The sequence below is a fragment of the Lemur catta genome, chromosome 1 (assembly GCF_020740605.2).
Source record: "Lemur catta isolate mLemCat1 chromosome 1, mLemCat1.pri, whole genome shotgun sequence".
Classification (NCBI taxonomy): Eukaryota; Metazoa; Chordata; class Mammalia; order Primates; family Lemuridae; genus Lemur; species Lemur catta.
The window spans coordinates 58647517-58672060 of record NC_059128.1 but is presented as its reverse complement, the minus strand read 5'-3'; the positions used below and the strand labels follow the sequence as shown (position 1 = coordinate 58672060).

General features: G+C 32.6%; 1 protein-coding gene across 4 annotated transcripts in view; it reads left to right on the top strand.

Annotated features, from left to right (window-relative positions):
- ARHGAP5 (Rho GTPase activating protein 5) overlaps positions 1–22597 on the top strand; it is a 68859-nt gene extending 46262 nt beyond the window's left edge. For all 4 annotated transcript variants that reach the window (XM_045569038.1, XM_045569047.1, XM_045569021.1 and 1 more), the window contains exons 4-7: positions 9358–9435; positions 12573–12704; positions 14848–14953; positions 18982–22597. In XM_045569038.1, coding sequence (XP_045424994.1) covers positions 9358–9435; positions 12573–12704; positions 14848–14953; positions 18982–19306 — 641 coding nt within the window. In that variant the 3' untranslated portion in view covers positions 19307–22597. The remainder of the gene's footprint in view (positions 1–9357; positions 9436–12572; positions 12705–14847; positions 14954–18981) is intronic.
- The last annotated feature ends 1947 nt before the right edge of the window (positions 22598–24544 follow it).

Genomic DNA, 24544 nt, shown 5'->3' with positions numbered 1-24544 from the left:
AGAGGCATTTGTGCTACAAAGGTTTTGTCCATAATTTAAATTTATATCAACTGAATAATTTGTATTGTGCTAATCATTAAGTTCTATTATAAAAACATGTGTTTTGAGTGGTTTTATGCATTTTGATAAGAATGGGTGATGAATGTGATACATAGTGTGCAAGATGCTCTTTGCTAATAAGGAAAGAAAGGCCATTCTTAGGCAAAAGCTATCTCAAATGCTTTGTTTTTAAGTTAGATTGAACCATATGAAACTTCTATTTTTGTGGTTGACAACCAGATGATGTACACCTATAACACTTTTTTAAATTCCTTTTCCTGTAGGAAAAGGAATGTTGTGCAAGTCTAAAGAAACACACTAGCCCTTACCCTTTTTATCCCCCAAGTGAAATAATTAATAATATAATAATCTTTTACTGAATGCTTACTATTTGCATAGTAACCTTTAGTATGCTATAAAATAAGTGTTTATTAATTAATTTAATTTTCACACTTCAATTGGGTGTATGTACAGTTACTATCTCCATTTTATAGAAGGAGAAACTGAGGCTCAGAAAAATTAATTAACTTGTATGAGGTCACACAATTAAATTTTAGCCCAGGCTCCACTACTGCTTAAAGCAACTACCTATTTCATTACAGCAGAAAAGAAAGTACAGATAAATCCCTAAGTAATATAACTAAAAGTCACCTGTGATTTCACAATCATGAGATATTTTTCTGTAGATTTATACAATATATAAAATACATGTTTAAAAATACCTAATTTTTTGAAAAGGAGAAAATTAAACTTACTGTTTTGTAATACTTTTAATACCTGACTGACTTTTTCCATGTAATAAGAGACTAATCTTTGGAGTTACTTTCTATGGCTTATTTAACATGTTCTGACCTGTTATATTATATTCTAACATGTTGATAATTCTAGTTTGTTTAGTCATCCCCTATATCTGAACATAAATCTCCAAACATTTCAATATTCTTGGCAGTTATCTTTATATATGCCTTTATGTACTTGTATTTTTATTTTCTAGGAAAAATATCTAGACATAAAATTGCTATGTCCAGCAGAGAGAAGAAACCACTCACCCACATAAAACAAATGGGAGGAATTTCAAAAGTATGTTTATTATATATTGAATGGAACAAACTAATGACCCTAGCTTGCTCACCATGTGACCTTGAGGAAGTCACTTCACTTTTCTAAGCTTGCTTCCTTACCTTTAGTAAGGCCTCTTGTTTGTTATTTTGAAGATGGAATGAAAATGATGCATGTAATATTTACTGTGTGAACTTTTAATCATTATATGTAATGAAAGTAACAAAATGAAATACTAGAAATCTGCTTATTAATATTTCTCTACTAATGGTTTAGTGGCAGGAAAGTAGTGATTCATTTTAAGTTCAGTAAACTGAAGTTGTAATAAAACATATCCACCCCCGACTATGGAATTTTAAAAAATTTGTTTTTGATAAATTGAGAAAAGAAAATACTGCCTTTAGTCTTACTATTCTAGTAATGGCTTTGTGCCTGCAATGTTAAGTACCACTGCTAAAAATTCTTGTTTCATTGATGTTACTTCATCCCTACCAGGTTTTTAGCATGTGAAAAATCTCATTTCACTTTAGTCCAAGTGAAGTTTCATTAGTAATATATCATTAAAAACAGCATGGGCCGGGCGCGGTGGCTCACGCCTGTAATCCTAGCACTCTGGGAGGCCGAGGTAGGTGGGTCGCTCGAGGTCAGGAGTTCGAGACCAGCCCGAGCAAGAGTGAGACCCCATCTCTACTAAAAAATAGAAAGAAATTATCTGGCCAACTAAAAATATATATAGAAAAAATTAGCCGGGCATGGTGGCGTATGCCTGTAGTCCCAGCTACTCGGGAGGCTGAGGCAGTAGGATTGCTTAAGCCCAGGAGTTTGAGGTTGCTGTGAGCTAGGCTGACGCCACGGCTCTCACTCTAGCCCGGGCAACAGAGCGAGACTCTGTCTCAAAAAAACAAAACAAAACAAAGAAACCAGCATAAGCGTATTTATTAATACTTCAGCCATTGTTTTAAAACTCAAAATAACTGGCCTGTTGAACTATGTACTATGTAATATCAGGGATAGTATATTTTATGTCTTAAATTACATGTGTGTTCTAATACACAGCACATAGCAGGCATTTAATTAAGGAATTTTAAATGCTATTTCAAATCCAAACACATCATTATATATCTCCCGTGTTCATATTTCTTTTGCCTCTACATACATCTTTAAGTAGTTTCAATAATTTATAGCCATCTTATTTAATGTTGATGTCATTTATGCATATCTGATTTATATTTGCTTTTGGGCCTGGGCCATCATTAATTTATAAGAATGACTCCCAGATCTTTGTTTCTCACACCGCAAGGTTTTCCTATATTTCTAACTGCATACGGAACATTTCTACTTGGATGCGATGTCTTGGACGTAATGAGATTAAAATGCAATTCATCTTGCCCCAAACCACTGTCTTCTCTTGATTTTCCATTTTTTCATAATGCCCTTTGCATTCTTACAGTTGCCCAGGATCAAGTGTTTCATTCATCTGACTTTTTTTCACCTTATTGTGACCACATTCCATTAATTGCTAATTCTTGCTCATTCTTAGAAATATTTGTCTTACATGTGTCTTACAGGGTCGCTGCCACATTAAGATCTATACTATTAATACCACATTTATATTATTCATTTCAATCCAGTTGTCCCCTAACTCCCAAATGTTTCTCCTACTTAAAAATATTGAGTGCTTAGAAAGAAAACACCTAAATTTCACAGCCCAGGAATTGAGGCTTTCTTTATCTAAATTATTTTGGTTGCAAGTCAACAAAAATGCAAAAAATACCTTTAATTGAAATGAAGTGTATCTTGTAGAAGCCAAAAGCAACTCACCTAGTAGGCTAGAACCAGGCAGTATTCTATCAATTTCTTTTGTAATTCTTTTCTCTCTCTAGATTACCTTGTCTGTTCATGGATCCTAGATTTTTAGGTCTAAGTTTTAACCATATACCAAGGTAACCAGATACCTTTGAATCACAATTCCAGATTTCCAAAAGAGAGAATCTGATGAGTACAGCATAGGCAACATAGTTGTAGTTACTTCTTAATTTTACATTGCCAAATAAATAATCAAATAGTTCATTTTTGGATAACTAATGTAGAATATGTTTTACTATGTTTAAGTGAATATTGCATTGGGCAGTTCTCTTGAAATAGGATTTCTACCATTTACCCATATACCTCCCTCTGTGGTCCACATCAAGTAGTAAGAATGCACTCTTAATTCAGTGAGATCTAACTTCAATAAACTTACATACTACTAATTCTTGTGTTTTTTCTCCCATGTGGGCTTTTGAATTTCTTTTTGAGGTAAAATTCATACATGAAATTAATTATTTTAAAGTATACAGTTCAGTGGCATTTAATACAGTCACAATGTTGTGCAACCATCACCTCTGTTTAGTTCCAAAACATTTCATTACTCCAAAAGAAAACACTATAGCCATTAATTAGTCACTCTTCATTCACTCTTCTCAGTCCTAGGAACTGCCAGTCTTTCTGTCTCTGTGGATTTGCCTGTTCTGAGTATTTCATATTCTGAAATCACAAAATTTGACGTTTTGTGTCTGGCCCTTTCATTTAGCATAGTATTTTTTAGGTTCGTCTTCATATAGCATGTCCATTATTTTCATGACTCATATTGTATGGCAGTACCACTTTTGTTTATCCATTGATGAGTATTTGGGTTTCCATTTTTTGGCTGTTGTGAACAGTGCTGCTGTGAACATTAATGTACAAGTATTTGAGTACCTGCTTTGAGTTCTTTAGAGTATATATCTAGGAGTAGAATTGCTGGATCATATAATTCTATGTTTAACTTTTCAGGCACCACCAAACTGTTTTGCACAGCAGCTGCATCATTTTGCATTCCTACCAGCAGTGTATTAGGATTCCAGTTACTCCACATTCTCACCAACACTTGATGTTTTCCATTTTTTAATTATGTTCTTCCTTAGTGGATGTGAAGTGATACCTCATCGTGGTTTTCATTTGCATTTCTCTGATAACTAATGATGTTGAGCATCTTTTCATGTGCTTGTTGGCTGTTTCTGTATCTTGGGATAATTTTCCAAGTCTTTTGCCCTTTTTAAATTGGGTTGTCTTTTTCTTAATTCTTTTCCTTAGTGAGTTGTAAGATTTTTTTATATATTGTTGGTACTAGACCCTCATCAACAAAGTGATTTGCAAATATTTTATCCCATTCTATAGATTATCTTTCTTGATAATGTCCTTTGTTGCACAAAAGTTTTAAATTTTAATGAAATCCAATTTTTTATTTTGTTGCTTGTGTTATCATAGATAAGAATCCATTGCCAAATCCAAGGTAATGAAATTTATCGCTATGTCTCCTTTAATCCCCTATGTTTTATATTATTAGCTCTTACATGTAGGCCTTTAATACATTTTGAGTTAATTTTTGTATATAGTGTAAGACGGGGATCCAAATTCATTCTTCTGCATGTGGATATCCAGGTGTCCCAGTGCTGTTTATTGAAAAACTATCCTTTCCTCATTGAATGGTCTTGATATCTTTGTTGAAAATCAATTGGCCATAGATGTATTTGTTTATGTCTGAACTCTCAATTCCGTTCCGTTGATCTATACGTGTTATGCTTTGCTGTTACCACAGTGTTTCGATTACTGTAATTTTGTATTCAGTTTTGAAATCAGAAAACATGGAATTCTTCAATTTGTTCTGCTTTTTCAAGATTCCTTTGGCTATGCAGTTCCCATTCAGTATGAATTTGAGGATTCACTTTTCCATTTCTGCAAAAAGAGTCCATTAGATTTTGATAGAGATTGCACCGAATCTGTAGATCAGTTTGGGTAGTATTGTCATCCTAAAAATATTTAGTCTTCCACTTGACAAACACAGGATATCTTTTATTTATTTAGATCTTCCTTAGTTTCTTTCAACACTATTTTGTAGTTTTCAGAGTACAAATCTTATACCTTCTTGGTCAAATTTATTTCTAGGTATTTTATTCTTTTGAGTGTTATTGTAAATGGAATCATTCTCTTGATATCATCTTCATATTGCTCATTGCTAGGGCATAAAAATAGAACTGACTTGTAGGGATTGATCTTGTATACTACAGCTTTGCTGAGTTCTTGTATTTTACTAGTATTTTGGGGGGATTTTTTATATGTAAGTCATGTCATCTGTGAATAGGGGTAACTTTACTTCATTCCTTTCCAATACGGATGCCTTTTATTTATTTCTAGTTCCTTAAAGTTGACCTAACCTTAACGTGATCTTTTTTAATGTAGATTTTTACAACTGCAGATTTCCCTCTGAGCACCGCTTTTGCTGCATCCCTTAGGTTTTGGTATATTTTTCTTTTTATTCACCTCAAAGTATTTTCTGATTTTATTTGTAATTTCTTCCTTGATCCATTGGCTGTTTAAGAGTGTGTTGTTTAATTTTCACATATTTGTGAATTTTCCTTTTGTTACTGTTTCCCAGTTTCATTGCTTTGTGATCAGAAAACATACTGTGTATTATTTCAGGCCTTTAACGTTTATTTAGACTTGTTTTGTGGCCTAACATGGTCTATCCCACAGAATGTTACCTGTACATTTGAAGAGATTGTACATTGTGCTGTAGTGTTCCATATGTCTGTTTGGTCTAGTCAGTTTATAGTGTTGTTCAAGTCTTCCATTTCCTTAATCTTCTGTCTAGTTCTATTCATTATTGCAGTAAATTATTGTAGTCTCTAGCTTTTACACTTGAACTGTATATTTCTCCCTTCAATTCTGTCAGTTTTGGCCTTATATTAATATATTTTGAACTCTTTTGTTAGGTACATAAGTGTTTATAATTACTTTACCTTCCTCATGGATTCCCCCCGTTATTAATGTATAGTGTCCTTCTGTCTTAAAGTCTTAAGGTCTGTTTTTTCTGATATTAGGATAGGTACTTGAGCTGCCTTTTAATTACTATTTGCAAGAAATATATTTTTCCATTTTCTTACATTCATCATATTTGTGTCTTCAGTTCTGTAGTGTCTTATAAACTGCATATAGTTGGATTATGTTTTTCTTTTTTTATCCTTTTATAAATCTCTTTCTTTTAATAGGCGATCTTAAATTATTTTCTTAGTCATCACCCTGGAGATTACAATTAACATCTTAACTTTATAACAATCATGTTTTAGTTAAAAACAACTTCATTTCAAAAGTATACAAAAAATGTGCTCCATTACAGCATCAGTCTCACACCCATGTTATTGTCACAAATTATATTTATACAATGCCCATTAACAAAGATTTATAATTATTGTTTTTATGCACTTTTAAAATCATATCAGAACAAAAAGAGAAGGTATATATCAAAAATGCAATGCTACTATTGGCTTATATACTTACCTGTCTAGCAGTCTTTACCTTTGTTACTTAACTTTTTTGGGTACAGCTTAAGTTATTTTCTAGTGCCCTTTCGTTTCAGCTTAGAGAACTTCGTTAACTCCCTTTTTATCATTTTTTATAGGGCATGTCTACTAGTGATGAATACTCTGAACTTTTATTTATCTGCGAATGTCTTCATTTCTCCTTCAGTTCTGAAGAATAATTTTGCCAGATACAGAGTTTTTGGCTTACAATTTTTTTCTTTTAACACTTTAAATATATCATTCCACTGCCTTTTAACCTCCATAGTTTCTGAAGATTCCTTGTATGTGACAGTTGCTTTTCTTGTTTCTTCATTCTTTCCTCTTTTTGCTTTTCAGTCTGGATAATCTCAATTAACCAACCTTTAAGTTCACTGATTCTTTCTTCTGCTTGCTCAAATCTGCTGTTGAACCTCTCTAATGAATTTTTCATTTCATTTATTGTACTTTTCAGCTCTAGAATTTCTGCTTAGGACTTTTTTAAAATTTTGGTATATTTATCGATATTCTCTATTTGTTGAGCCATCATTCTCCTGGTTTCTTTTAGTTCTTTGTTCATGGTTTCCTGTAGCTCTTTGTGAGTTTTTAAAACAGTTGATTTAAAGTTTTTGTCTAGTAAGTGCAATGGCTAGGCTTCCTCATGAATAGTTTCTATTTATTTATTTATTTTTTCTGCAGCGAACCATACTTTCTTGTTTCTTTGCACGCTTCTTAATTTTTTGTTGAAAATAAGACATTTTGAACTTTATAATATAGCAACCCTGGAAATCAGATCCTTTCACGTGGGTTTGTTTTTGCTGGTTGTTGGTTATGTTGTTTGCTTGTTTAATGACTTCTCTAAACTATTTTTGTAAAGTCTGTATTCTTTGTTATTTGTTGCTGCTGAAGTCTGTGTTCCATTAGCTCAGTGGTTAGCTAGTGATTTATTAGTTTCCCTAAATGCCTGGAACAAAAGGAAAAAAAGTACTTTCTAAGTCTTCTTTCAGGGAGCCACCAGACAGGTCAAAATCTACAACCACGATTCTTTGAGAATAAGGTCATGTTGCTTCCTCTGGCACTTGTAACCTGCACCCAGATTGTTGGCTGCTATCCTCATGATTGTTACCAATCTGGGGTGTGAAGAATGGTAGATAGGTAATTTAAAGTTGCTTTCTTCACCAGTACTACTTCTGGTTGTGTTTTTTTTTTTTTTTTTTAGCTAGATACCAGAGTTCTACAGAAGTTCGTTCTGACCCTTTTGGGCAGTCTCTGTGACTTAAATAATTATTTCATCCTGAAGGTATGAAGAAACAGGCAGTGAAAATCTAGTTTTGTATCTGTTAGCAACTCAAATAGAACTTAGCCCATTTTAAAACTTCAGATATCAGTAATACTGTGCTTAACCCTTAATACTTAATGGTTAATGACCTTTTCTAATGAAAGGAAAAAAATGATGATACTCAGTTAAAAGGTAATATTTTAAATATCTAAATTTTTATATTTAGCTTTGGAATATTGAGATAGATGTTTAATCCCTTTATTGTTTGGAGGTCTGGGGTAGATACTTTGGGTAATTTAAGTCCAAGTAAAATGTGGATAATTTACATCTTTGAGTTGGTGTTTCTGTTTTTTCAAATCACTCAGTTATTAGCAAGCAAAAGGCAAGACTTTTAGCATGGATAATTAAGTACTTTATAATCTTCATTTAACAAATAAAACATTTTTCACTGTGTAAGAGTTTCTCAACCTCAGCATTATTGACATTTGGGGCTATTTAACTCTTTGTTGTTAGAGGCTGTGTATTCTAGGATGTTTAGCAGCATCCCTGGCCTCTACCTGTAGGATGACAGTAGCTCCCCCTCCTCCAGTTTTGCCAACCAAAGATATCTTCAGGCATTGCCAAGTGTTCCTTGAGGTGCAGTATGTCCCCAGCTGAGAACCATGGCACTGTGTAAAGACCCCTGAGATTGGAAAGGCACTGCTATGACTTTTAGGAAATTTGCTGCTGAGTGTTTCACTGTAGTACACCATAGAAAGTACTAAGTGGCAATAGAGCTATAGATAAAGTGCTGTGGGAGTTCAAAGGTAGAAGAAATTGCTTCGAATTGGGGGTAGCAGAGAAGGTATCAATGAGGAAGAAATGATTTAACTAGGCTATATAGACGTGGAATAGCAAGAAGAATTCATTCTATAAAAGAGTACATTCACAAAGTCAAGACAAATTTATTTAGTTCATGTTGTAGGTATCATATGTAGGTAATGTAAATGAGAGAAGTGGAAGAAAAGGTGGGAAAACTTCATTGAAACTGGATCTCAGAATATAGTTTCACGTTAAATCAAGTTTTGTGTTAATAGGCTGCATCTTTTCCAATCTTTTCACTAGAGAGAGCAGGCTTTTCTTGTTGGTTTTTGTTTTATTAGTTTTGAGGATTTTTTTTTTTTTTTTTTTGCATTTGCTCATTGGTGTTTCTGGATTGCAGGCTCCTCCATTGCCCGGTCAGGATACATAAGAAGCCAAAAAAAAAAAAAAAAACCACCACCACCCAGGGAACTTACTATCATGTTGTTCTTAAAGTTTCAAGGTCATTAACCAGTCCGTCTTCTCTCCACCATTTGAGACTTCTTATGTTTGATTTTTATATATTGTGTCCAGTGTTTTTAGCTTTATCTAGTGGGAAGAATGGGGAGAAATATGTCTACTCATCTTGTCTGGAATTGAATGTCCTAAATGGTTTAAAATAGAAAGTAGTCCATTCACTTTTTAAAAATGCTCAAAAAATATTTTATTCTTAAAAATATTTTGCCACCATATTTTTGTAAGTAACTAAGTTGTGTGTAAGATTGTACATTCTTTGTAATAAATATATATGTGTTTATAAAAGCATGTGTATTTCTTTTTTAGGGTTATGTACTGAAGGACTCTACCGTGTTAGTGGGAACAAAACTGATCAAGACAATATTCAAAAGCAGTTTGATCAAGGTAAGAAGATAATTATGTAAAATAAAAATCATTGTTTTATTGTTTTCTTTATTAGAATTTCATAGTAGGAAGATTGATTTTTATTTGAAAACTTCCAAAGGATATGGATGTTAAAGGGAGAGTTTTAAAGTAGGGTTAGAAGTATTAAATAGAATAGATACCACAGTAAAGGTACAGGAGAGCTAGGAAAACTCCTGTTGTCTTTACACTGGCCATTGAATAATTTTGAGCCTTCGACTTAAGCTGGGTACTAGGGAATATGGAAGTCGATGATATGAAATGTTTAAAATACATTTTCAGTAAAAGAAAAGATTGAAAAGAACAATAAGAGGCAGTTGGGTCAAGAAAACGCAGTCTTGTATATGTTTTTAATGTAAGTGTGAAGGCAGAAGAGCTGCCAGTAAATAAGAAAGAAGGTACTAAAAGAGCAGGCATTCAGTATTGAAACAAAGTCCTCCTTATGTCCAAAAAGAATGGAATGCAATAGAGTAGATTTTGTTTTTGAAATAATGAGAAAATATTTCTTACCTGAGACTGCAGGGAGTAGTATAAAACAAATATTTTTGAGGTGAGGTTAGATACTGTGTGGCCCATATGTTCTCAGTTTCTTCTCATATTTCATATTCCTAATCCAGTAAGCTATCTCACAATTGTGACTGAATCTATATAAATCCATCATCAGAATTAGAAAAGCAATAAATTGACTTAGGGTAAATTAGTATCTCTGTATATCAAAGACAGTACTTATTTAAAAGTTTTCTTCATGATGTTGGGATGATGAACCATTAGGAGTTAAAAAGCTGAATTTCCTTTTTATATTAACATAAATTCTGTATGTAATCAGATTTAAATGTAAAAAATGAAAACTGTTAAGTACTAGAGAGAAAAACTAATTGATATTTTTATAGTCATGGAGTATGAAAAAGCTTAAACTTGATATGAAACCTAGAAAGTATGAGCAAGATGATAGACTGGACTACCTAAAAATGTAAAAATTCTGTATGAGAGTGTAGATAAAACATAAACAAAATCAGGAGAAAACTATAATCTTGGGGAGGGTGCAGAATACCATGCTAGACTAAGCAATTTATATCAGAAGAGAGCGACCAATAAATACATGAAAATATGTCTAGCCACTGTCAATGATAAATAAAAATAAAGCAAAAAGGTTATATTTATTTTATTATCAGAATGAAAAAGTTGTTGGTAGGGTATAGTAAACAGGTATCTTGTACACTGTTGACTGGGTGCCTTTTGAGGGGCAGTTTATGAAAATCTGTTAAAATGCAGGTGTCTTTGCTAGAAGTCTTTGCATAAGCATACCAAGATAGACTTACAAGGGCATATGTTGCAATATTGTTTGTAATTTTTTTTTAAAGGGTTGAGGGAACCACCCATGTGTCTAACAAGTAAAATGAATACTAGGTAGCAATGTAAAATAATAAAGATTTATGTTAAAACAGCAGAATGTCACTTGTTGAGTGGGGGGGGGTGTGCATGTGCATGCCTTGTTGCCCAAGAATATTGTGTAGTCTGTATCCCGTTTTTAAAAGATATTAAGGAAACTGTTTAGACATTATAATATTAAATTGGTAGAATTCCACTTCCAGAATGAATGCGGGGTTGTAGTTAATACCAGGGTTCTTGAATTTGACTTCCTAGTTTGGTTTTCTGGTCCTGCCATTATCTTTGTGCCCCAGGCAAGTCAATCTTGCTAAATCTCAATTTTTTCGTTTCTAAAATAGAGTAACTATGAGAATAATGAGGTAATGCATATGAAGAGTTTTCTGTGCCAGGCACCATATTAAATGTTCGTTGGGAAGCTATTATTACAAGGAAGGTAGCCCAAGGAAATAAGCTTTAATACATGCAAAGTGTTTCTCATAGCATCTTTGTAATATTTTTATGATGTTTTTAAATGAAATAAACCTGTTCAATCTTAGGGGAATATTATACAGCTGTTAAAATTGTTTATGTAGGGCAAAATGTTTAACAGTTGGTGATTCTGGGTTAAGGATATATGTGAATTCTTCATACCATTCTTGCAACTTTTCTGCAAGTTTGAAATTACATTATAAGTAAATGTCACCTGGCAAAAACAAAATGTTCTTAAAAGTTGATTGTGAAATTTTGATAACCTCAAATAATTCCTTAAAGTGAGATCCAATATAAAATGTATAGGTGATTTGGCTTTGTTTTTTTTTTTTTTTTAAATGAGCAGACAAGGGCTGAAAGAAAACATGCTAAAGTATAAACAGTGATTCTCTCTAGGTGATGAGGGTGTTTTTTTCTTTTTGCTGTTCTATATTTTTACAATTAAGTGACTTGTTAATATCACATTAACTTTAGGATGTCTATCCCCTTAGTATGTTCATTCTTGTTTTTAAATTGGAACTTCATTGATAACTAAGCCATTTTATATAAAAATTTTAACAATAAAGTTATAAAAGGTTCAAATTAGAATTTATGCAGGTTGAGTATCCCTTATCTGAAATTCCTGGGGACCAGAAGTGTTTTGGATTTCGGAGTTTGGGGTTTTTTTCTATTTGAGAATGTTTGCATTATACTTACCCAGTTAAGCATCCCAGATGGGAAATGCTTCAATGAGCGTGTCCTTTGAACGTCACGTCAGCACTCAAAAGTTTAAGATTTTGGAGCATTTCAGATTTCAGGTTTTGGGATTTGGGATACTCAACCTATATGCGTAATTCCTCTCTTTTATCTTTCTATTTCCTTATGGCTTATTTTTATTTAAAATAAATTTTTTTTAGAGACTAATCTTAATCTCCCTCTTTTGCCCAGGCTGGACTCAAACTCTTTGACTAAAGTAATCCTCTCACCTCAGTCTCCTGAGTAGCTGGGGCTACAGGCACATACCATCGTGCTTGGCTCTTGAGGCCTCTTTTAAATGGTTTATGCCAATGAAATAAATTTAAAAGAGGGTATTAGTAAAGTTCTGAAATATACTAATAAATCTAACAGCATTTTTAATTGTAACATAAAATGCTTCTTGCTTGGTTGTGTTTTCCCATATCTATGTAGTTTGTTAACCTATAAAGAAAAGTGGCCAGTGAGAAGACTTGAATTTATATTTAGACTTTTCTTATATAAATTAAAATTTTACTTTTGTCTTGTAGATCATAATATCAATCTAGTGTCAATGGAAGTAACAGTAAATGCTGTAGCTGGAGCTCTTAAAGCTTTCTTTGCAGATTTGCCAGATCCCTTAATTCCATATTCTCTTCATCCAGAGCTACTGGAAGCAGCAAGTAAGTATAAACCTTTTTTTTATGAGAGGGATAATAATGGCAGTTTTTGACTATTGATTGCTGAGTATTAAAATTTGTCATTCACTAGAATAAGTAGCTAATAAAAATTCAACTTCCTAAAACTCTTTCTTAAAGCTATTTTCCTCTAAATAAAATCAAAATCTTTGGAGACGGCCTTCAAGAATATTCAATTTTACCTAGCCTCCAGGTGACTGAAATACTCCTAAAACTTTGAAGATCATTATACTAGATGTTTGAGGTTTGTGTTTTTAATTCAAACTCGGAAGTATTTTAAGAAAATTAAGTAAACCCTTCAAATGAATTATGTATAATGTACTTCAGTAAAATATTAACTTATGGGTGGTGTGCACCCATGTCCATTTGGTTTTTTAAGTCAAAGAAATTTACTTTGGCCTTGTTTTATACCCGTTTTGTGTTGCTATAACAGAAGACCACAGGCTGGGTAATTTTAAATAAATTATAAAGTAATGTGTTTCTTACAGTTCTGAGGCTGGGAAGCCCAAGGTCGAGGGCCCGGCATCTGGCAAGGGCCTTCTTGCTAAGTCATCCCATGCCAGAAGTTGGAAGGAAGGGCAAGAGAACTTGCAGGAGACAGGAAGTTGAGCTAAACTCATCATTTTATCAGGAACCCACTTCTGCAATAACTAACCCACTCCTACAATAACAGCATTAATCCATCATCTCTTAAAGGTCCCACCTCTCAACATTGTTGCCTTGGGGATTAAGTTTTCAACCCCTGAACTTTGGGGGACACTTTCAATCCATAGCAGACCTCATGTTGTCAGTCATTTTTTGGAAAAAGTAAGACAAGAACATGGGTGCTTAATATTTATTCCTACTTCAGAATCATTAATCCACATGTTTCCAGGAAACAGATACTCATTTACTTGGAAAATGAGACCTAAGGTCTATTTGACCATCAGTTAACCTAGTTCTTCATTCACATTGTTTTTCAATGGCAAAAATTAATGTATATTTTAAATATTTCTCCCTAATATTTCTTTTTGGTCATAAATCTTCAGGTTTTTTTTAAGCAAGACTACTTCATTATAGTTTTAATTATGTTAAAGTTCTCAGTTTTTTAAATTAAAAACATTTCAATATATTGTTACAAGGTATTGTTGCCTTATACATACTCCCATATGTAAACTGAGAGAATGGTTGAATTGATAGCTTAGATTTTCTGATTTTTTGACCTTAAACAGTAGCGTCAGAACATCCCTACTTAGGAAATTTTTGAGGACTGATTTAGAAGTAATATGTAACAAATGAGAATTTGTTAGTACTTGGCTATACTACCATAATGGTATGGTGTGCACATTGGGCTTAGAAATGAAAGAGGAAGAACAGGAAAGTACTCTTACATACCATTTATCACAGGACCCACATTTCAGTTATCCTGTTTCATAATTGCATAGATTTGGGGAGTAACTATGTTAAATACACTGCCTATAAAGGAGAATTTTTGATAAGCAAAGTACGTTACAAGTAATTATAGTGGGGATAAACCTGTGGCCCAAGGGCCATGTTCAGCCTGTCACCAGTTTTTGAGCTGAGAATACTGTTTACATCAAAAGGAAAAGAAAATTTCTGATACATTAAAATTGTATAAAATTCAAATTTCAAAAGTTTTATTAGAATATAGCCATACTCATTTGTTGCATACCTATTACTGCTTTTGTGTTACAACACAGGATTGAGTAGTTGTACCCACAAAGCCTGAAATATTTACTCTCTGTAGCATGAATATTAAGAGCCTAACAGATTTATAAGTAGTTAATTCTAAATGAATATCTGATTATATAAATTGCATAAGTAAATTGCTGATGTACCATTTCCCATTTTACTAGTGCTGAGTCACTTTGATCTTCGATAATTAGGTTTACTTGTAAAAAGTCTATAGTAATAAATGATGTTACAGAAATACGTAATGTTAGTTGAAGTGATTTCTTAATTTAGATAATTTAGCAGGTTCTTTAGAACATTTTTTTAAAATTTGTTTACCTATCCTAATGAGCTTCAAATACATTCTTAAATATCTTGTAGTAAACATAGCAGGAAACATCAGATAATTTTAAATGTGTGACTTTCACACTGATTCTTCACCATTTTAATTTTACAGAAATCCCAGATAAAACAGAACGTCTTCATGCCTTGAAAGAAATTGTTAAGAAATTTCATCCTGTAAACTATGATGTATTCAGATATGTGATAACACATCTAAACAGGTACTTTTATTTTGTTGGGGTTTTTTTGCAAAGAAAATACACATTTTAAGCATGTAAACTTTATAAATTAGATAATTATAAGATAGAAAAAGGGACTCAAACGTATGGTTCAATTTTGGTTCTCTGACTTATATTTTCTAATTAATAAGTGACACATTTTATGACTAGACTGCAAGTCTTAAAGAGGTTTGATTTGTTTCTTCTATCACTTTAGCGGTGGTTTGTATCTTGTTTATTTTGTTTGGATATCCACACAGTGAAATTTTATCAGAAATGTTGTATTACTGTCTATCCTGTTACCTCAAATTCAGGCACTAATCCTTGTTTTAATACCTTAAGTATGTTAAGCTTCAAGTTGATGCTTTTTTCTAAAAAGATACTCTTCCCGACACCATTTATTAAGTGAAAAGCAGTATTAATGATTAAAAGCTCCACGTGTGGAATCAAACAGGCTTTGGTTTGAAATATTGCTGGTTCTTGACCTTGGGGCAAATTACTCATCCTTGCTAAATCTTGATATTCTCAACTATAAAAATGAGAATAATACACCTCACAAAGTTGTTCTGAGGACTAAATGGAATTATTAGTATTTGCATTAATTTTTTCAAAAGTCTATTCTTCATAATCCTTTCCACTGGCATTTTAATGAACTATAGTTTGGTTTCTTAACTAATAAAATCAAGGCCCAAACCAAGTGCTTTTCAGTCTATATGTCTTAAAAGAGATACTAACCAGGGTTTAAAGTGTTATTGTTGCTATAAATACAATATAAAATTATATTAACATTTCTTACAACCCTTCCCTCAAGTCTAAAGTAGCAGCATACATAATATGGTAGTATGTTAGTGCAGCTTCGTTTTTTGAAAAGTACAATACCATACAAGTGGTTGGTACTGTGATAACAGATTTGCACGAGGTACTATAGGAAACCTTATCCAATATAGAGTATAGGGATAGTTTGTGAACATATTATTGTCTGGCTGAAGGAAGAATTGGACTTCATTAAAGATAGTAGGGAAAAGGGGGAAGAGGGCAGAACATGTTCAAAGAATCAGTGCTGGCCCACCATCAAAATTACTTTAAATACTTACTGCATTCCAGAACTATTTGGCTCTGATGTTTTAACAAATATCACAGCCAAAAGCATATTTGATGCATTGAGAAATAGCAAAGAGACCTATGTGATTGGAACAGAGTAAAGGATGGACATAATCAGAGATAAAGTCACAAAGTTTTGCTTGTTGATAAATAGCTAATGAAAAGAAAAAAAAAGGAGAGGAAAGATCAGAAAGGAAAGAGGGGGACAGTGCCATATCTCATGGGACAGTATTATTAAGAGTGATCTATTGACTAACCTTAGTCTTCAAAATGTCTTACTGACAACATAAGGTAGTTGCTTCAGAATATAAATCACATATTGCTAAGCACACTATTGAGTTCAGGTAACATTCTTTTTTGCGAAGGATGGAGGGGGTACTTCCTTAATGGAAGAAACATTGCATGATTTATACTCTGTTACTCTGAGTGGTATGGGAATCCACTGGAGAGTGGAACAGAGGAATAATATACTCAGACTTAAATTTTAAAAGGAATACTCGACTATAATTGGATAAGGCCCTCTCTGTATGCCAGGTATTCTAAGTGCTAGGGACCCGGCAGTGAACCAAATAGACACCCATTGCATGGAGCTTACATTCTAGTATAGGAGAAAAACAAATGTATAATGGATGATTGATGAATTGCAACAGTTGCAAAAATTAATATATGTAGTTATTCTTTGGTTATATTTGCTTTTACTCTCCATATCCAGAGAGTATCAAATCAGTTTTTTCTCCTCATTATTTTTCAAATTTTCTTTCCTCTGCCACTGCTTTAATTCAGACTTTATTATTTCTCATTCAGGGACCTCTAGTTTTGTTGTAATTGAGCTCTTTCTCTGCCAACTCCCCATCTAATCCTCCCTTGATCCTGATGCCAAAATGATCATTCTAAAAGATCTCTCTGTAAAGATCACTGCTGATTAAATAGCATCCTATTTCCTTAGGATCAAATCCAAACTGTTTAACACTAAGTGGTCTGGCTCTAACTTCTTCAGCTGCATTTCCTTTTCCTTTTTCCCTGCACACCAAGTAAGCTCTACTATATTAAACTAATAACAGTTAACCAAAAGGTACTGCCCAGCAATCTAATCAGTGTTTTAACAGGCCCTTCAGGGGGTTCCAGATACACACTAAAGAACCACTATTTTAACTGAATTCGCCTTGCATTCCACCATTCTTCCTATGCCCATCACCTTTGACTTAAACATTACCTCTTCCAGGAAGTGTTCCTTGGCCATCCTCATCTCTAACTGATTGAGTGAGTACCTTTTTCCTTTGTGTGCTTTTTTTTTTTTTTTTTTGAGACAGAGTCTTGCTCTGTTGCCCGGGCTAGAGTGAGTGCCGTGGCATCAGCCTAGCTCACAGCAACCTCAAACTCCTGGGCTCAAGCAATCCTTCTGCCTTAGCCTCTTGAGTAGCTGGGACTACAGGCATGCGCCACCATGCCCGGCTAATTTTTTTCTATATAGATTTTTAGCTGTCCAAATCATTTCTTTCTATTTTTAGTAGAGACGGGGTCTTGCTCTTCCTCAGGCTGCCCTTGAACTCCTGAGCTCAAACAATCTGCCTGCCTCGGCCTCCCAGAGTGCTAGGATTACAGGCATGAGCCACTGCGCCCGGCCTCCTTTGTGTTTTTTGATTCTTCAGTTAGGCCTGATGCCCATGCTCATGTCCTTCAACTTTGTAGGTATTTCCAGAGATTAGCACTTGTCTACTACACAGAAACACGAAACTGGCCCTGGTAGCTACTTAACGTTTTTTAATAAAAGGTTTATTTTATTCTGAATATTCTAATTTAGTCTCTTTTAACAAATAGTCATGACTTTTTACCACAGAACACATGTTTTCAGGCCGTATATTTTACTTCAGATGAGCAACTTCTGTGTTTGGGGATTTTCCTTCAGTTTGGAGTTAAAATTTTTTTGATCTGTAAATTTATGTTCCTGTTTACCTTGCATACTTCTGGATTATTTCTTTGTGTGTGAAATGAGGGGGGTGGATAAACTCCCAATTTAATAATTCTGAGATGTTGTTCAAGATTTGCTCCTTATTTGTTATTGAAGATGATGGTAGAAGTTATTTCTCACATATTTAAAGGACTGGATACAAATCTGTTGGTAATGTATGACCATTTGTAAATCATTGTTAAAAATAAGAACTTTAAGATAGAATGTGTTATGAGCTGAATGTTGTCTTTTAAATGAAGTTAATGTGCAAGATATTTAAAGATTAAAAAGATTGTTTTATGGTATACTAGAAACTAATTTTTTGAAGGTTAAAAATACTCCTAGTTGGGTTACAATAAAGTAATTTTTCTAAAGCTTGGTAGAAAGAGATGGCATACCATAGTTTATCTTTTAATTTCTCACAGTAGTCAAAGAAGTTAGATATGCAATTATCATTTCTTGTCACCAGAAACTTACTAAAATTTGTCACAAGGGAAAGTTTTTTTCATACGAATTATATATACTTCCATATATAAATTTTTAAACCCCAGGTGCAACTTCCACTCTCAGAAGAAATGGATTTTTACTGCTATCTCCTGTTTTACAGTGTACATTTGGCCCTCTGTATCCACGGATCCCACATCCATTGATTCAATCAACCATGGACCAAAGATATTTGGGAAAATTAAAATAAAAAAATTTTTTAAATACAGTTGCTAATGCTGTATTTTACATAGCATTTGTGTTAGGTATTATAAGTAATCTAGAGATGATTTAAAATACACAGGAGGATTGCATTGGTCATATGCAAATACTACACCATTTTATATAAGGCCTTTGAGCATCCTTGGATTTTTGGTTTCCTTGGGGATCCTGGAACCAATCCCCACAGATACCAAGGGATGACTAGTTAAGTGTAGAATGCGCAAAAAAGATGTAATGAGTTTTGATTTCTAAGTGTTTTTTCCTTTCATAATTTCAGGGTTAGTCAGCAAAATAAAATCAACCTAATGACAGCAGACAACTTATCCATCTGTTTTTGGCCAACCTTGATGAGACCTGATTTTGAAAATCGAGAGTTTCTGTCTACCACTAAGATTCATCAATCTGTTGTTGAAACATTCATTCAGCAGTGTCAGTTTTTCTTTTACAATGGAGAAATTGTAGAAACCACGAACATTGTGGCTCCTCCTCCACCTTCAAACCCAGGACAGTTGGAATCAATGGTACCACTTCAGTTACCACCACCATTGCAACCTCAGCTGATACAACCACAATTACAGACGGATCCTCTTGGTATTATATGAGTAGAAAGTGATTGCAAACAGCCTGGAATTGGACAAAAAGCAAATCTAGACATGCATGTTTCAGGGTTCAGTAGTATACTTCATGTTTCATACAGATAATTCACATTCAAAATGACATTTTCTCTTTGAACTATATGGTATTCCTTATTCACTTACATTATAAATCTAAGACCATGTGATAAGCATGACTGGAGAGGTTTAATTTTTATAAAACAAAAATAGCTATAAAAATACAAAGCTGCTGCTGCATGTAACCTTATTGCAATCAATATATCATTCCTGTGGCATTTTTGTCACATTATATTGTGAATAAAATTTTTCTATAGAAATTAAATGATTTAAAAACTCACCTATATGAAACATTTAATGCTTTTCAGCCTGCTTTGTGGCTGGTTTTGTTATTTGATGTGCTAATTTGGTCCACTTAATTTACATTCTAGCAGTCAGTGTAGATAACTAAAAGCCCAGTTAAGTATTTTATAATTTTAGGCTACTTATGCCATGCTTGGGATGTTGTTTGAAAGAAAAAAAATACACTTAACCTAGCTCACATTTTTGCACCTTCATCTTTATTTCTGAGTAAAACCTGTGGATGATTTGATGAGGGGCAAATTAACCTATTTCATTTACACACACACCCAGGACGTGCTTGTGGCTAAAGTGAGTTGATAATGTTGTGCAAAGGATAGTTGTCACCAACTCATTTTTTTATGGTCCATAATGAAAAAAACATTTTGTATACTGTTAATTCTGTACACAGATGCATGTTCAAAAGATCAATGATGGTCTTGTAATCTTAATCTAATATATTTTAGATATTTTAATTTTTTCCCTCTTGGGGAATACATTTAGTATAGTGTAGAAAATACTTCATGACATTTTCATATAATGTTATATAACTTTTCATACATAAACATGAAATTTGTTGTAGAAAATTTCTTTAAACCAAACATTTTAATCTAGGACTTCAAGTTAATCTATTCTCTGAATCTATTTTTATGTGGCCCTTAAAAACATATCCCAAAAATCCATTGCTAATATAGCAATAAAAATACTTTGGGTACTGACAGACTCTTTGGAGTGTGTATATTATAAACTTGTATTCATATTCTTTTCTGTGATGTGTTGTACTAAAGTCCAGAATGGCTTTTGTACCATTTTTAAGCCAATATTTTCCTTTGATGTTGGTACCAGAGTTGATATATAAATGACTGCTGCTTTTCGGGGTAAACATTTTACTAGTGAAGACATAACCAGAACACTAAATTATGGATAAAAATTTCAGAGTAGGTGGCACAGGTAAATTTTGTTAGGCTTTATTCAAAATTCTTTCATTATCAAACCATGCCACTTTTTTTTTGGAAAGGAAAAATATGGTTTGTTTTTCATTGCTAGCTTATATTTTGTTTAGTAAAGAAAAAATTCTTTGGTCAATGTTGTAATCTTCATTCATACTGCAATTTTAAGGTTATGTGTATTATAGTAAATAGATGATTTTGAGATTCAAGGCTCCTAAGAGTTTGATTTGCTCCATTTTTTTTCTAAAATAAATATCGTCTTTCCCAACTGTTCTGTTCTAGGTATTGTACTTCCAATTTTAAACTTCCAAACCGAGATGTTGACATGAACCAGGCTGCTGTTGAAGTACATGTATATTATAAATTATCTTATTTGTGTTATACTCTTACATGTTATCTTTTCTAAGAAAACAAAGTCCCTATTATTCCTATTGCAAAGCACACAGGAAATAAGAAAGTACAGTAATTTTTAAAAGAAAAAGTCCGGTAAATGTAGTATTCTTAACTTGTTCTATATTACTTATACCTATTGTCTATATAGCTTTAATTTATAGCTGTCAGTTTAACATTGGCATGTCTGGCAAAGAAAATTAAACTTTAAGAGTTTTATAAACTGTTTCTAGGTTGCTAAAGAATTTATTTTTCTACTATATATGGTATAGACAAAGCATCAAACTATGTACAGGAAAAAAGCCTGACTATTTCTATTGGAAGTAGGCTGAAAAGAGAATTTTCAGAACTGTTCATGTCTTCAGTTCATTCTGTCATAACTTTACTATTGTAATATGTGAATCCCAGTTTATTTAAGCTATTCTCTTTTATACTGTGTTAATTTAATGTTTACCTGCATTTAGTACCATTTTTGTTATTAAAACTAGCATTTACCATTTTCACATTAACCACCTTGTACCTTCCCCAAAATTTAGCTCCACTTTTTTATGCATTCTATCATTGATTTGACACACTTCATAGTTAGCCATTTAAATAGTCTACATTTGGTTCAATTGACCAGTAGGTTGCAGTTATTGAAAATTAAAGTATGGTTTAAAGCTCAGTCTGTTACACTGAATTGATTGTGTTTGTTTTTGCAAAGGGTTTAAATACGTTTTTAAATATTAGAAAAATAATTCTAAGAATAAAATAACAAACTTTTTTCTGGTAAGTTGCTGAAAGGTTTCACTGTTTAGGGATATATCATATATGAGAGTTCTTAAAGGATTAAAAGAATAGTAGATAGTCTCATAATTATGGGTAAATATCAAGGCATTATATTTTACAATATGAAATAAAATTCCATCTATACATGTTGCCATTGTTTCATTTCAGGTTTAGTGCTTATAGTTATTACAATATTAGACTTAAGAGGATCTAGATTAGCAATATAAAGAAGCATACTGATACTCTGTTTCAAACTTTCAGTAGATGAAATAGAAGTCAAATTCTATTCAACAGACATTTATTAGCGTATACAGCTAATTTAAGAACAAAATTCCAGACACAATGTCTTTCTGCTTAAAATGGTATTTGTTAGTAGTGCTTTTTCTCCCTGGCATTTACAATGTGTAAATACTGTAGGTAACAGCAATCTAAGTTAGCCAAAAAGCAGCTTTTATTTTCCATACTGTATGTAAATAATATAGATCTAATTTTTTGTTGTTTTTTTGTTTTTTGTTTTTTTTTGAGGTACTGGAATCTTAATTTCTAATATCTTTTAGATATAAACAAAAGGGAACAATTGGAATAAAAACTTAGGCCTTAGCTTCCATGGTGATTTTTAGTTTTTTATACAGTAATAATTGTGATGCAATTTGTCAACTGGATATAAATATATATATATAATTTTAAAAAGTCAAAAGTGCTTTGTTTCTTTGTTTATAATTAATGTAATTTTTGTGCTTCACCCACAGGATGCTGCAGTAAATTAAATATCAGTGAAGCTTCTGATGTATAAAGAATGCTATGAATAAAACATTAAGAAGCTGTGTAATTTTAAGTTATAGTTGCCTCTATTTTTACCATATTTTTGGTAAAAATCAGCTAATTTTTTTTCAAGTAAAATGTGAAAAATAAATTTATGTCAGTGTGACAAGAATTTTCTTAGGGAGGTGTATTGAGCTTTCACTGCACCATGAAAAAAGATCCAAAATTCATTCTGGGTGTATATAGATGAAAAGTGGATTTTTTAAATGGTCAGGAAAAACAATGCACAGATTTCTGAGACTCAGATGTTACCTGGATCTGAATTTTGAGCTGTGGCTAGACATTATTTTGAGCCACTGGAAATATTTTGAAGCCTATTCTAGTTAGAGCTGCTAACATCAAAGAATATATTTGTTTTCTCTTCATGGTTTGTGAATATTAAGCCAAACTTTATGGGTGTATGTTGTCAGATTCTATGGATCTGGTGCGGTGTTTGACTTGAATCTTTGTGTTTATCTTGAATTTAATAATTTTTAATTAAGTAACAATTCTTAGGCTGAACAGTTTCTGATTTGTTTCAGTATATATGGTACATGTTTAATTTTTTTATTGTATTTCAACTCTTGAAGTTCTTAGCCTTTTCAGGTTATCAAATATCTGGAAATAAAATTTTCTAAGACTTAATAAGGGAAGGGACTACTCTTGAAAATTGTTTTCTTATGGTAGCATGTTTGTGTACTTGAAAAGACTGTATAAGCATTAATATCATCTCATGTTCCAACATCCAATCATTTGATGTGATCCAAGTAAATGGTCTTTTAAAACCAGCTAAAATCTACTAATTAATGAACTTCAGGAATTTTCACTATTAAGTTGAACCTCATCATTCCTATGTACATGACTCCATTTTTTTCCTTCACTAGTTTTATTTCTTAGGGGGAGAGAGGGGTAGAGAGATCCACAGAATCTCATATTGTTCACATCTTAATTAAATTTTATGATGTTTGTCTTTCGTGGAAATTTTGCAGATAGAATGATTTTGAAAAGCTAATCAGTGATAAAGTTAACATTTTAGTTATTACTAAATATATAAAATTATAAACCTTGAAAATCAGTGTAGTGCTGGCAGTTCTGGTTTAGTCATGTTTACCTGTAGTTAGGAGTACTAACTCACTTTGTGAGTAGCTGTCAAAGAATTTGTAGTTGAGAAACAACTTAATACTTGTTTATTCCCATAGTGCAGATTTTCTGTTCGATTTTATTTGCCTCAAATGATTAAAGTTATTGTGAACAATTTAGTAATGGCCCTCTTGTCCTAATAGTTTGCCTAATATTTAGTTAAGATTTTCTTAGTGTTTTAACATTTTTCAGATTTATTTTTATACTAAATTTTATTTGAATATGTGGTGTGAGTTTAACGGTTGACCTATTTATTCTTTGCTTCACTAATTCATCCAGATTCATTTTAATTGTGTATCTGTATTTGCTCACCAGATCATTTTCTTGTGACCTTGAACTGTGAATGTTTTGTCCTAATCATTTAATATTTTCTAAGTACTTTTAGTTACTGAAATATTTTACCAGCTTTAAATTTGGGGCTTTCCAGATTCTTGGTATTTAATTTTGTCCAAATAAATGTCTATTAGGTGTTCAAAGAAGCAGACTTACATTCCATTCCCTAAAATGATAAGTAAAATCAGAAGCAATACACACTATCCTACTCTTATTTATGTAGGAGTTGGTTATTTTTAAATGTGTAGGTGGAAAGGATAAAAAAATACCGAGCTAAGAGAACGTAGTCTTTAGATAATTCTCAGATTTACTTGGAAATTTCATTTCCACATTTTTCATTTGATGGCAATTAGAGGTATAGCTGCTGAATGTTTTTTGGTTTATAGTATTTGAAGTGAGAGAAACCATTACCAAAATGTACTTTTAAACTACAAACTAAAATCTGTTTTATCCAGTACTTTAATTATAAATGACTATTGTGTTACCTTAAAATCTATTTAAATTTAAT